The sequence below is a fragment of the Eutrigla gurnardus genome (assembly GCF_963514095.1).
Source record: "Eutrigla gurnardus genome assembly, chromosome: 14".
Classification (NCBI taxonomy): domain Eukaryota; kingdom Metazoa; phylum Chordata; class Actinopteri; order Perciformes; family Triglidae; genus Eutrigla; species Eutrigla gurnardus.
In genome coordinates this window covers 17,525,270-17,539,451 of record NC_139937.1, presented here as the reverse complement: position 1 = coordinate 17,539,451, position 14,182 = coordinate 17,525,270, and the positions used below count along the sequence as shown (strand labels likewise).

At 44.5% G+C, this 14,182-nt stretch overlaps 1 protein-coding gene across 7 annotated transcripts in view; it reads left to right on the top strand.

Moving 5' to 3' along the window:
* Positions 1-14,182, top strand: part of arhgef1 (Rho guanine nucleotide exchange factor (GEF) 1) — a 35,295-nt gene that overhangs the window by 10,673 nt on the left and 10,440 nt on the right. For 4 of the 7 annotated variants that reach the window (XR_014598274.1, XM_084026326.1, XM_084026324.1 and 1 more), the window contains exons 2-13: positions 5,491-5,577; positions 5,741-5,854; positions 6,204-6,302; positions 7,837-7,879; positions 7,988-8,093; positions 9,063-9,203; positions 11,336-11,365; positions 12,070-12,181; positions 12,316-12,391; positions 12,589-12,618; positions 13,013-13,213; positions 13,644-13,785. Coding sequence is in view for 6 of the 7 variants with exons in the window: in XM_084026326.1 (XP_083882452.1) it covers positions 5,527-5,577; positions 5,741-5,854; positions 6,204-6,302; positions 7,837-7,879; positions 7,988-8,093; positions 9,063-9,203; positions 11,336-11,365; positions 12,070-12,181; positions 12,316-12,391; positions 12,589-12,618; positions 13,013-13,213; positions 13,644-13,785 (1,145 nt within the window). In the remaining variant the exon portion in view is untranslated. Of the gene's footprint in view, positions 1-5,490; positions 5,578-5,740; positions 5,855-6,203; positions 6,303-7,836; positions 7,880-7,987; positions 8,094-9,062; positions 9,204-10,929; positions 11,248-11,335; positions 11,366-12,069; positions 12,182-12,315; positions 12,392-12,588; positions 12,619-13,012; positions 13,214-13,643; positions 13,786-14,182 lie in introns of those variants that run through there. The other 3 variants (XM_084026325.1, XM_084026327.1, XM_084026329.1) reach the window with 3 other exon arrangements.

Sequence of the window (14,182 nt, the reverse complement as noted above, 5' to 3'; positions counted from 1 at the left end):
CTTGTTTTAGAAAGTGACTAATCAGGTTACTGACTAAGAAGCATCTCTTATAAGTGAAGTCGATATCTGAGCATTATGTGATTAGAGCTGCTGACGGATTATGATGACATACGCTTTTCCTTTTCCATCTTATGTATTGATGAAATGGGTGTGTTTGATTTCCAGTCATGTATCTGGCTGTCCCTGGATCAGATAGTGGTGGACAGTGGTGATGCACATGGCTGACTCAGAGCCCCCGAAATCAGAAAATCTGCTTTTTAGAGGGAAACTTAAAACACCGGCGTGAAGAGCAGTGTTTGACTGTTTGACTGGAGGCCTGTTTGACTTTGTTGGGTGTGGGTGTGGCTGGGTATGGTTGGGTGTGGGTGTGGTTGGGTGTGGGTATGGTTGGGTATGGTTGGGTGTGGGTGTGGTTGGGTGTGGTTGGGTGTGGGTATGGTTGGGTGTGGGTATGGTTGGGTGTGTTTGGGTATGGGTATGGTTGGGTGTGGGTGTGGTTAGGTGTGGGTGTGGTTGGGTGTGGTTGGGTGTGGGTGTGGTTAGGTGTGGGTGTGGTTGGGTGTGGTTGGGTGTGGGTGGGTATGGTCAGAAGTGAGCTTGAGGTCGGAGAAATCCTGTGTCAAGCAGTTATAAAAATAAAGGAGGAACAGACGTAATTGTAAGAATCTTTAATTGAATGTTTCAGAAGCACAAATTATTATTCAAAGGTAGCTTTTATGTAACTTCAGTGTGTCGGCAGGAAGATTCCCATTTAAGTAGATGAAGTCACTGTCCGTTGCCCATGAGCCCACAGATTAACACACACCCATCTATGTTGACATTTTCAAGAAGAAAACACATGTTAATTTATTTATTTGCCAAACAATGCTGTTCATCTACTGTTGGACGTTTGGAGATTGTTTTAACAGATGGAAGAAGACGACAAAAACACACGACAGAAAAAAAAATGTGCTCACTTTTGGGAAAATCCACTAAATGATTAACCTCATGGTTGCTTCTGAAAAAAAATGACACTTTTGTAGTGCCAGTGCATGTAATAAAGTGTAATATCACTTTGGTTGGTCATGATCCTGCTCCACTAAGATGCCCAGGTCGGGGTGAGGTCACAACCTGACTCCGCCTCTCTTCTCGGTCTGAGGGATCTTACTAAAACGGATTGTTTTAGAGGTTTCACAATGGACTTGTTTTTTTTTTTTTTTGCGTCAGAGCTGATGTAACAGTGATTCAGTTATTAACAGTTATTATTAGAACCACAGTGTAACTCTCAGTGATCTGGTGGGAATATTCATGTAAACTCTGATGCTACTTTGTCGAAACGTTCCAAGAGGTCGGATGAAACAGGTGCTGCTTATGTATTAGAGCTCGGCCTGGTCAGAGATGGAGAGGAATGCTGTTGTAAAGACCAGTTGTCTTATGACACACACACACACACACACACACACACACACACACACACACACACGCCGGCAGCTCCCCACAATCACATAGGAATGGCCCCCTCCCACATACGTGCTCAGTCTTAACCCACGCACACACAAAGGCACGTACGCTTGATGGCTATCATTGGATTGATGCCACCTGACACTTAGTTAGTACTGGAATGTGATGGGAGGGGAGGGTTGGGTTGGGTGGAGGGTGGAGGGTGGAGGGGGTCAGCTGCCGACTCTCAGGAGCACGGGAGCTGATCCGGGCACCTCTGGGACACTCTGTCCTCCTGGTCTCTCTTCCTGATTAACTTAGTGTGTGTCGGACCCTCTCATGCCAGCTAATGGAGGTGAGGCGAGGGAGGGTCTGGTTACTGTTGAGGCTCACAGACGGCCTCCATCTGTTGTGTGAACTGTGCCATATGCTGGAATGTACCACTTGGCTCCGTCGGGGCAGAGGAAGCTCCCACTCCTGCTGCCCCTTCACTACTCTCTTGTGCTCTTTAAATGCAGAGCAGAGTTGACCTTCCCTACTTCCCTATGTGTGACCGCAATCCCCCCCCCCCCCCCCCCCCCCCCCCCCTCACCTCGACTTCTCCAATTTATATCTAGAGGTACGAGCGTGCATTTCAGTGACTCAGCAACAGAGGAGCATCCTCTGCTCTTTGCATCATAATGGAAGTTCAACAGTTAACTGAGATGGAAAGAATATATATATATATTTTGTTTTACCATTTTATTTGGGGTTTTCCAACAACATAAAAACAGCCAAAACTACACAAGTTTGCATGTTGAGCCTTCTTCTGAAACAGAAATCATTTACACACGTTTGGACTTCTTTAATCCAGGTCGATCGGGGGAAATGTTGGTGATATGGGTGCAACCTCTAAAATTCAAGAATTTCTCGGTCTTACATGATTGTGAATATAATATTTTAGTCTTAGTTTGGCATTCGCTTGAGCTCTATGATATTGTGAAGGACATATTCACTGTTTTGATATTTGATTTATTATTATTCAAGCAAAGAGGCCGACCTTTACTGTGTTTCAGCTTCTCAGATGTGAGAATTGGTAAAATTGATATCTTTTGAGTTCTGGACTGTTAGTCGGACCAAAAAAAAAAGGTATATGAAGACGCCATTTATACGACATTTTATGAATCGATCAAGAAAATATGAAGCCATGGCTTTCAGGGTCACCTTTGGGAGATGACAGATGTGTACAAAGCACTCCTCCTCCTCATTCACACATCAGCTGTGGCTCGTGTCGTGTCACTTGTCCATCTGTGTAAACAAACACTGCACCGACCCATAACGAGTCCTTATCTGATCCCAGGTCTGGGGACGGAGCGCGGCGTCGGTTGTAAAGCCCGTTTTCCAACAAATAAATATGAAATACATTTGAATTGATGCTCGTTTCCAGATAACGTCGGATAAACCAGCTTTAATCACACAGTTCTCCGTGGAGCTAAACGTGAATCTCCTCTTCCCACCACGAAACGTCTAGACGGCCTTTTACATTCGTCTGTTGTAGCAGCTGTTGTCATGGTGACATAAGGGTTGGCGTGGTCATTTTTGGTAGTTGCATGTGTGTGTTATCCACACATGCAACTAGCCATCAGGCTGTGTGTGTGTGTGTGTGTGTGTGTGTGTGTGTGTGTGTGTGTCTGTCTGTCCATGTAGATGTGTGTGTGTCCATGCAGATGTGTTTGTGTCCATGCAGATGTGTGTGTGTGTGTGTGTGTGTGTGTGTGTGTGTCCATGCAGATGTGTGTCCATGCAGATGTGTGTGTGTGTGTGTGTGTGTGTCCATGCATGTGTGTATGTGTCCATGCAGATGTGTGTGTACATGCAGATGTGTGTGTACATGCAGATGTGTGTGTCCATGCATGTGTGTATGTGTCCATGCAGATGTGTGTGTACATGCAGATGTGTGTCCATGCATGTGTGTATGTGTCCATGCAGATGTGTGTGTGTGTGTGTGTCCATGCATGTGTGTGTGTACATGCAGATGTGTGTGTGTGTCCATGCAGATGTGTGTGTACATGCAGATATGTGTGTGTGTCCATGCAGATGTTTGTGTGTGTGTGTGTGTGTTTCCATGCAGATGTGTGTGTGTGTGTGTGTGTGACTCTGTTTGTCTAACCCCTCCTACTCATGTTGCTCCAACACTGGCCTTTCTCAACCCGCAGCCCACTGGATCTCACCATGAATGAACACATTCTCTGTCCCTCAGTTTCATTCTCCCTCTCTCTCTCTCTCTCTCCTTCTCTCTCTCTCGCTCTCTCTCTCTCTCTTTCCAAGGACTCACCTTGACCTCACCACATTCGTCAGCTCTCCCTCCGACCACACAAACACTCTATTCAGAGACGAGGCGCTCTCGTGAACGCTCACGTTTCCCTCATAAACTCTCACCGCTCGATGAGTTTTCAGTTCCTGATAAAAACGACCGCGTCACGCGTTCACACGTAGAATTAGAACATGTACAAAATCCATCCTTCAGCTCAACCACACTTTAAATGTATCAACAAATCTGAAAGTATTTATTAATTTAAGTTATTAATGCAGCATCAGCAATTCATTTCTCATGTCTTACATTATTCATGTTTTTTTTTTAGATAAAAAGGGTGAGTGATATCACTAAAATCCTCTATTCCAGTATATGTAATTGTATCTCATCATATTGATTTATATATCAGAATGTAGTTGAAAAACAAACTAAATTTAGACATCGCTTTTAGATAAACTAACATAACAGAAAGGTCTGTTTTAGCCTAATTAATTGGATCAAATCTCTTCCAAAATCCCAAATCAAGTTATTTCATCACATGCGATGCAACAATCCCTCAAATCCAATTTTAAGCCATAAAGCTGTTCTGCACAGAGATTTTCCCACATTTGCCTCACAGAACCAGAAATCTGGAAGGTTTAGCTGAATATAAATAGCAGCGCAACATCTCTCGTGACGGCTGACACATATTTATATTCTAGTGTAGTTAAATAAAAACAAACTGGAGTGATGTAAAGCCAACACGGACGGCCACAACAGTGCAATAAAGTAAAAAAGAAGGGGAAAAAGGAAGGCTTAACACATGAAAATGAAAGTATAAAATAATACAGATCTGAATAAACTGCAGCTAACTGGTTGAAGAAGTAGAGAGGACATGAACTCTCCTGAAACAGATGATTCCAGATGTTTTATTCCACATCTCACCTCCGGTCTTCTGCCTCCACTTAAGGATAATTAGTCTGAGATATTGTTAGAAGACACTGAGGATCTCAGACCTTCTGTCGTTTAATGCCGTCGTGCCTTCAGAGGACTCGATACCAGAGCTCTGTGTTGTTTGGGTGTTTTGGGCGTGTATGCATGCAGGGGAAGTGATTTTTTTGAATTTCCCGTTCGTGGATGTCAAAGACGAGCATAAAGCTTTCATTTCTATTGCGTTTTATTTATTTTTTTCCGACCTGGTCATGGTGGGCGATGGAGCGTTTTCCTGCGAGTGTATTATTGAACCCGATAGTTTCCCAGAGGCAACGTTTGGCCTCGTTCCAAGCTGAAATCTGAAAAGGCTCTTTTACAAGCTATGTTAAACACTGAATTATTTCTCTTTGATTTCAACACCTGGACTAAATGTTTTAGTGTGGCCAAGGGGGAATACATACTGTTAATAAGTAAATATTGTTCATATTTCATGCTTCACCTGTATTTTACTTTACGTGGAGCTGATGCTGTATAGCTCATATGAATGGCATCCTGCTTACTTCAGGATTCACACACGTTATGACACATCAGGCCTCTCTCTCTCTCTCTCTCTCTCTCTCTCTCGCTGTGCGGAGGCATGATTGGATGCCGGGAAGTTTTCCTGCTTTCCGCTCGATGTCATATTTCACGAGGAAAAGTTCACGGTGTCCAAACCCTAATCGCTCTTTATGTCTGGCTCTGCTCAGCGGGGCTCGGGACGTCAAAGAGGAAGCCTGCCGGTTCAGAGTACAGCACATAACGTTTGCTAATTGTCCTGTTTTCTTCCCCCCTCTCTCTCTGTCTCTGTCTCTGTCTCTCTCTCATAGCAGGGCGTGTTTGGGGCTCAGCGCTCTAACCCAGCCATGAGCATCATCGGGGCTGAGGATGAGGATTTCGAGAATGATTTGAACGATGTGAGTGGACGAAAGAGTCATTTTATCATTAGATGTTGTCGTTATTTCTCTTTCATATTCATATTCTCTCTCTCTCTCTCTCTCTCTCTCTCTCTCTCTCTCTCTCTCTCTCTCTCTCTCTCTCTCTCTCTCTCTCTCTCTCTCTCTCTCTCTCTCCTCCCAGGTGATGGACGACCAATGCAGACACTTCAACACCATAGACGGGTTGAAGGATCGGCCGACACACCTGCTGGTCTTCATGCAACACGTCATTCTCCAGTTCGACCCCGCTCCGCTGGTGAGAACTGCACCTCCCACAATGCAACACCCCGTCTACGCGGCATATGTTGCAGCCAGGGCTGCGTGCGTGCGTGTGTAGAGTAGAAGTGTGTCAGAGCATCAGAGATTATAGTGTTTAATGTCTTATGAAGTATTATGATTATGACTTTTATTCAAAGAGTGATTTATGATTAAAATGAGTCTCCGTGCAGCTCTTTGTTTGTTTTGTGTCGGCAGCTTGACTTCAAGGTCGGGTGGAATAAAGTGAAATGAGTTTGAGTGCCAGGATATCACACGGGTTGTCAAATACACACATAATTGTGCGTTAGGACCGATGAATGGGTTGATGTGTGTGTCTCCCCTCTCAGCTGTGTTACCTCCACGCTGATCTCTTCAAGAACCTCAGCACCAAAGAGACCAAGAAGCAGTTTGTGGAGTTCTACAACACGTTCTTGGACAAGGGCGCCGTAAGTCCTTCCTTCCAGCCATGATAGTCACAACAAATGAAATGTATTCTCAGCTTAACATAGAACAGGGGTCTTTTTCAGGTCGGGTGCATCTTTAGAACTCCACTGCATGAAGCACCTTATTTTGATGAACTCAGCAGATGTTGCAGATGCTTTATGGCTTGAATTATCACATTTATGTTATGTTATATCCCATAATGACAGCCTTAAGGATGAAATCCCCCCCGTCAGACTCTCTGGATCGTCGCTCTCTTTATTTACGTTCAGCATTTCTGTGATTCTTGGCTTTAGTGAGTTCTGTCAGTTAATCTCTGATTCTTCTTTCACTTCTTCTTTTCTGCTGATTAAATCAGAAATATATCGGCATGAAGACCGCGGCATAGATATGATTCCCTCGCTGTGTTGCATCAACAGGAACTTTCTGCACAGCTGTACGGTTCATGCTGAACTCTGCAGAGAGATTGTTTGCACGTGATTTGTTTGGGAGTGTGCGCATGTGCGTCAGGCCTGCCCCCCTCCCTCCATGTAGCACCCTTTGGTTTCTCCCTGTCACTTTCCATTACCCCTCCCTGCACACACCTGGCCTCTGCTAGATTTCCTGCTCGGATCTCATGCTCCGCACACGTCCGTCAGCTCAGCTGACTCCGTGCTGCACTCGCTGTCATTGGTCCGACCCCGCTGCTTCCTGTCTGGATCGTGGGAAAAAAGCCCTTTCGGGGGACTCATCCTCTCTTAACCTCACTTATTTTTTTTAACACTCTTCATCTTTTATCAACCCAATGACATAAAGTTGGCCCATGCGGTTGTTTTCATGTCTCCCATTTGGAATATGTGTTTCTTTCTGTTGGTTGTTGTTCCATTTCTAATGTTTATACGACCCCTTGTGGTCACATGTGGCAACTGCATGCTCTGTTTAGATTCTTATCGGTTTATAGGGAACCACATTGTTTTGCTTCGGGTCAAAACATAACAAAGAAGGTATTATCCAGATACAGTTGCCAGTTAATTAAGTACACTAAGCCCATACTAGATATTTTGTGGTGCTGTTGAACTGTATAACATTATTCAGGTGTGCTGATATTCAGCCTCCACAACAAATACTGGACATTATAGCTAAGTGTAACTAATGAACTGGAAAATGAATGAAGATCAAAGATAGAAGATTCTATCGTGGATCCAGAATAAGTTAATCGTGGTAAATCTTAATTCTCGTTAAAAAACACACACGTTAAAAATACAGGAACTATCGTGTAATAAAAACAGACTCACTGTTCCTATTTTAAACATACAATTGTTTTTGTTATGATTTATGATTATCATATTTGAGATTGTTTGATTCATTGTTGTTCACTAAAATAAAATGTGTCCATTCGGTGAAGAAATAAAAACATTTGTTTCTTAACGAAAAAGTGATTCCAGAGAATCTAAATTATTTTGACCGGGATAATCGTGACATTTTCATATCGTCCCATCTCTAATGCTCAAATACAAATGCTTAATATCTTATTCACTACTCTTTCCCTCCACAATATAGATTCTCAGAGTGCTACTACCTCCGAATGTGGCCTACGAGTTGGGTACGTTATTTTCTCAGTAGTCTTTATATATCCTTTGCCACATACGCACCCCTCAGTCCCACGCTGTGTCTTCTGTCCTCACTTCTCCCGCCCCCCCTCTTCCCGTAGACCGGACCCGTCCAGACCTGCTCCACGAGGACACCCAAAGGCGTTATGCTCAGGAGGTTCAGAGCCTGCAGGCTGCTGAAGTGGCCAAACAGCTGGAAGACTTCAGGTGAGAACCCCCATCCTGAACTCATGGTCAGGGTCTTCTTCTGCTCAGGGACTAATAATAATATGTGTTTAAGGTCTCATCTCTGCTGTATTTACTCCACAAGGACAATAGGCTGTTATTTCTCAGTTTCTTCTTCCTGTGTGAGTTTCTGAGATTTGAAAGATGTTTCACTTTCAATTACGGTCACATTTTGATCCGAATTGTGGTTTAGAGGAAATCAGAAAACCGGTCGTTTTGTTTTAAGTGCATTAACCTGCAACAACTCCACCCCAACGTTACAACTCATCACAGCCCTCACAGCTTTTTGCAATAGTTTCTACCACGATTTCCTGCTTTCAAGGCAGCATTCAGCTTCAGGTCGTGTTCCCTAAAATGAAAATCACCCACTATTGATTTGAAACGTGCTTTAGATGAGTAATGTATCCAAGAGGAAGCGATTCAGTGTTCATATTTGACACGTTCCTCATACACTTTTTTTCTCGAATCTTCAAATTAAAAGGCCACATGTACACGACTTGTGACTAGAACTCGAGACTTACTTCGGCTCCTTCGCAACTGAAGCCATGTTTTCATTTTATATAACACAAGAAAAGCTCGCTTTGATCTCTCCCTCGTGTGTTCCTGAGATGGTTTTTAACCTGAACTCATAACTCTTCGATTCACTGCTTTGGATTTCGATGTACAAGAAAACGACCCGCTGTGAGATTCCAGACGGCTGAAATGCTGTTTGCATCCAGAAACACAGAATATGCAAATATAAACATCACAGAGAGGATAATGAGAATGTGTTGTCTGTGAATTAAAAGGGTTTCTGTTCTCTTAGAACCGTTGATGAATATGAATATTTTCGGTGCATTCATCTTTATTACGTGTCTGCTCACGGAATCGGGGAACAATAATCAGCATCCTGCATGAATCCTTTGCTTTCAATATTAATCTTGCCAAACCTCTTGCCTCCCTTTTGCACAGGCAGAAGAGGATGATGGGTATGACGCCCAACGAGGCCGAGCTCATCGACGTGGAGAGCCACTATCCCACGGACCGCATCCCGCAGGAGATGAAGGAGAAGTCTGTAGCCGAGAACCTGCTGGACAAGATGGCAGAGACACAGTGAGAGAAACACCTCAAAACGCTCCCATTAGGAAGAGTCGTTGTGCTGTTTTTATCGTCTGCTAAACGCAGAATAGCAATGAGGAAGGAGGAAGTAGAGAAGTTAGCGCTTCAAAAGCTCGGATGGAAAAACTCACCCAGTTGAATAACCGGTAAAATACTTCTGATTATGAGGTCTGGGTGCATAAACACATAAGGAGGGAGGAGAGCTACGAAGCCCAAGGTGTACTTTGCAAATGCAGTGATTTGAAGCTGAAGAATGCACTTTGTAGAAAGTAGATTGAGCCGTTTGAATCAATGCATCAGTGTTGAATGACTGTAGCAGATAAGGTGCCTCAGTGATGATGATGATGAATCATCATTTGCACCTCCAATGTCGGCTCATGCTGTATAATAGTATCTCTGACCGAAAAGCAGGATTTTCTGGGTGAAAAACAACCAGCTTTTTTTTTGTTTTTACCTGGAATTACGCAGCCAGAACTGGCAACTAAAATCCAGGAAATGAAAATGCATTTGTGTTTGCGTTTCCACCACATCCGCAGATCTGTGGAAATCAGGCTAATTAGGCCGATGACTGATTAAAAACAACCCAAAATGCAATTCTCACACAATAGGGAAAAAAACAACTCATGAAGATCTTAAGAAAAAAACAAATATGAATACTCCAGTGTCCTCTCCGCTCCCTGCTGTTCTACCCTTTAAGCTGAGAAGATGATTGGTCTGTCAGATTAAAAACAAGTCCTTATAGTAGGTATATTCAACGTTAGCTGTGCACTTAACCAATCTACTCAAAGAAAAGCTGGAGAAAGACAAGCTCGCTGGGCTCCAGAGCCACGAGAGGGAACCGTGATTGGAAGCGAGCACGAAGAAGGAAACGAGGAGGCAGAGAGGAAAAGATGGAGTCAGCAGTGCCACGCTGGCAGGAAGGCTCTCCCCTGGCATTGTGCCAGCTGGAGGGAGGGGTGGTGGTGGTGGTGGTGGTGGTGGTGTTACACAGCGGAACAGGGAAGGGGAGAGAGAAAGGGCCAGAGGGTTATCGATGCTGCCCCGGACACGGTAAAAGAAGGAAAGCAGGAGATCTGGGGGGAAAGTTAATCTATCCTCGACCCCGTGGCCGACTACAATGTGTTATCCTCTACCAGGAGAGTCAGACGGGGAGAGAGAGGAAGGCCAGCGAGAGGGCAGAAAACTGTCCAACTTCATCTCGTCAGAACAGAGAGAGAGAGAGAAAAATTGCGTGAACATAAATGAAGGGAGATGCACGGAGCAGCGAATATATAACCAGGCTGTCAGTGGAGGAGACACACAGAGCCTGCAGAGCAGTCCGTATCAAAGACACGATAATTCAGCTTCGGACTCACTCGGTTATTAACACACAGTTGGATCTCTATCTCAGCGCACAAGCCAGTCATTCAGCTTCACTCCATTCATCCTCCCTGACAATCATCCCTCTGTTAGCCTCGCACTTCCCACCACAACACGGTGACCTCGCCCCCCAGCTGCTTCTCATTGGTCTTTCTGCTGATGTGAACGAGGCAACCCGACCATCCCATTGGACTATGCAGGAGAATCCCGGGGAAACCCCTCCCACCTTTTTGATTGTTCATACCAAAACATGAGTATCCAATTTCCACAGTCTTGCCTTGGTGTTGCATCAGACAGAAACATGATTAAATAGACGTTTCCGCTGTGCTGGACCATTCGTGACGTTGGATTCCCTTTGCAGGAGAGCGAACCGGAGAGACCAGAAAACACACAGTTTGGAGATAATTATTTGCAGATCTTCAAGATTAGATTTTTTTTTAATCGTTAGCAGACAGAAGTGCAGCTTTTGATGCATCATTTCCTTTTTTGATTATTTTTTTCTTTCTTTTTTGCACATTTTTAGAATATGTTCAATAGCTTCTGCTCTGAGAACAATAACACAAGCGTCAGGTTTGAGTTGGATCAGGAAAAGCTTAGTCACTTCAGGTTCCACCGGCCCAAAACACACTTAATAATCAGTCGAGCAAGAGAACGGGAGAATGCTACTTAAAAAGAAGAGGTGAGCTCGGTGCTGAGAGATGGCTGAGTGTGCTTTCTGCTTTTGTTCCTTTCCGATACTCACGTCACACATGTCTCCTTTCTTTTAGACCGTCAATCGTCTCTGACGAGGAAAAATGGTGAGTTTTATTTTCGTAAAGTTTGAAATATTTACACGAGTGTTCTTTTTTTTTGTTTGTGCACATGGAGCTGATTCCATCGTTGCCTGGGTGTGGTCAAACCACTGGAGTTTTGCATACTGGCTCAAGTGCACCAAATACTCATTAAAACATTTCTTTCAGTTGAGTTTTCGATTGAAAATGCCCTTTTTTTATCCTTTTCAAAAATGGTCGATGCAGTCCATAATAGTATCTTGTAAAAAGACCCTCATGCATTCGCAGCGTTCTACTTTTGATTAATGTTTTGCACGTACGGTGAATTATTGAATCCTGTCATCTTAGTTTTTGTGCTTTTTCCCCTCAATAGTTCTTTGCATTGTATTCAGACAGCATACTCTGTAAAATGGAAAAACTGTTGCTTTGCCTCCAGAGGCTCCGCCCTTCCCCAGTTCTTCAAATTCTCCTCTTAATTTCCCTCAACTCCTCCTTTTGTCTTTCTTGTCTCATATTTTTCTCTCCTCCCCGCTCTCTGTCAACTCCTCCTCCCACTGGACATCTTCAACTCTCCACCTCCCTCTTCACATCCTCATCTTCATCCTCATTCGAGGGACTATCGAATCTCCTTTATATGATGTGAAATATACCATCTATAAGAAGAGTTTAAATAAGTGTGAGAACATTAATAAATAAGTCTTATTAATACCTTTCTCTAACTTCCCCCACAGCCAATCCATCTTTACAGCGGTGGTCTTCTTCATGAAACACCTTGGGGTGAAAACCAGGGCAGTTGACAGCAAGAAGTCCAGAGGAGGCTTCTTCAGGAGACAGCTGGTGAAGGTACGCGTTAGGAAAAACCTCATGAATCCCTGATCCGACAGCTCATTAGATGCACTGCAATGACACCGTTGTGAGGGACGCATTTGTGCTTGTGCAGCATCTTTCATGCTCCTTTCCCGGTCTTATCTCTCCAGAATAAGAAGGATGAATCCACCAAGGCCAAGCCCAGAGGGGTGTTTCCTGGCATCCCCAGCTGGATCGCTGGCAACAGTATGTATCTGCTTTTTGTGTCTCCGCAAACATGATGTATGACTTACTGTGAATGATATTTGAAAGTATTTACAACTTCTAAATGCACACCTTATATACCTCCTTTATATTGACATTCAAACGAACTACATATACCTCTAAATATTGAGTCATCTGGATATGAGAACATGTTGTCCTGCCCTTCTTTCCCGTTGCAGCTGATGTCAAACCTAAGACGGAGGCTGAAGGTACTAGACGTCCAGAGTCCCTTCATATCTGTAGAATGGTCACGTCCCTACTAATCAACCCATACGCATGTCTGCATGTGCCAAATCAAAGTGGGAGGGGATGTGGGTGGGACACCGTGTGGTCGGGTGTGTTTCAGGGTGGTTGTTTGAAGAATTAGCTGTCCTGTATATTTTTCCTAATCACATGAATAATAATCACACTTATCTCGTCTAGAGACTCCGTACTAACCGTCTCGTTTAACGCAGAGGCCCCTGATTGCACCGTACTCATCCCGCCCGTCTCATGAAGTCTCATTTTCACCGACTGAAGCGGTCGTCGGTTCGTGTTTTTTATGCGTCTGCTTTGTCTGAAATCCCCCCCTCCCCCCCTCCCCCCCCCCATCCACCCATTCAGCGGAAAAGGAGAAAGTGAACCCGGAGCGTAAAGGTCCGGCTCCCGGGAGAGGATCTCTGACGGACCCCGCGGCCCCTTCCCTCCCCAGCAGGAAGTCTTGTTCCAGCGGGAGCCCCTCCTCCCTGCCGGGGTTGGAGATCAGCGACGGGTCAGGCAACAACATCAGCGCCATCAACAGCCCCGAGTTGGCACACATCGATGGTAAACCCGCTCCTGCCGTCTCCACCAATTAGAGACTTTTTCTGTCATTGTGTGTTTAATTACTTGGCCACTTAAACGACTCTGTGAGGACATGCTAAGGTGCTCACGGTATAATGTTCTCCATCTCAGCTTAACTTGTTCGCATCCTTCAAATGCATGATTGAATGGTATTTTGACTAATTAATAACAGCTTTTTAAAATGTATTTGTTACTTGATTACCATTAAACGCTAAAAGAAATGGCTGATTAGTCCAGTGACACGCCCAAAGACTGAAGCTTTAATAATTATTGTGTCAAAGATATACTTCATAGATGGTTTATTTAAACATCGATTCTGAATGGATTCATTCACTGAATAAAAGCACCAATTAATTCTCTTTTTAACCGGGAAAAAAAATTCAACACATAACCTTTCATATTTTACTTTCAGGCCTCTCAGGCAATCGCTTAGAGGCTCCAGCCCTGTCAGACGGGGGTGACGTCTCCCCCGTTGGGCTGGGCGGGGGGCTGACCTTGGGGGAGCCCCTCTCACCCCTGGACACTCCCACAGAGGAAAACGTGGAGAAAGAAAGGTGAGGAATGAAGACGGTAATAGAAGTTGCATCAGGTTACAAACTCACTTAATGAGCAGATATACGACATGTACAGGATTGGAGATGATATTAAAATGAGTATCAGACTGTATAGCCGGTGTAAAGAGCGTATAATGAGCAGGGGGGAGGGGGGGTGACATGTCTGACATGCTCAGGCTGAGGGGGCGTGGTAAAACCCCCTCAGCAGTCTGTCCCTGCCGTGTGCAAGCTTTGTGTCGTGCTGCCTGTTGCCCGCTAGCTAACGGAGCCTGCAGGTTTTGAGAAAGGACCCTCGGCAGGTGGACTCGGACCCGGTCTCCCCTTCCAGCCCTCTGCCTTCCCTCTCTCCCTCTCCACTTCCTCTTCCTCACAACCATTCTGTCCGTTTTTTTTGTCT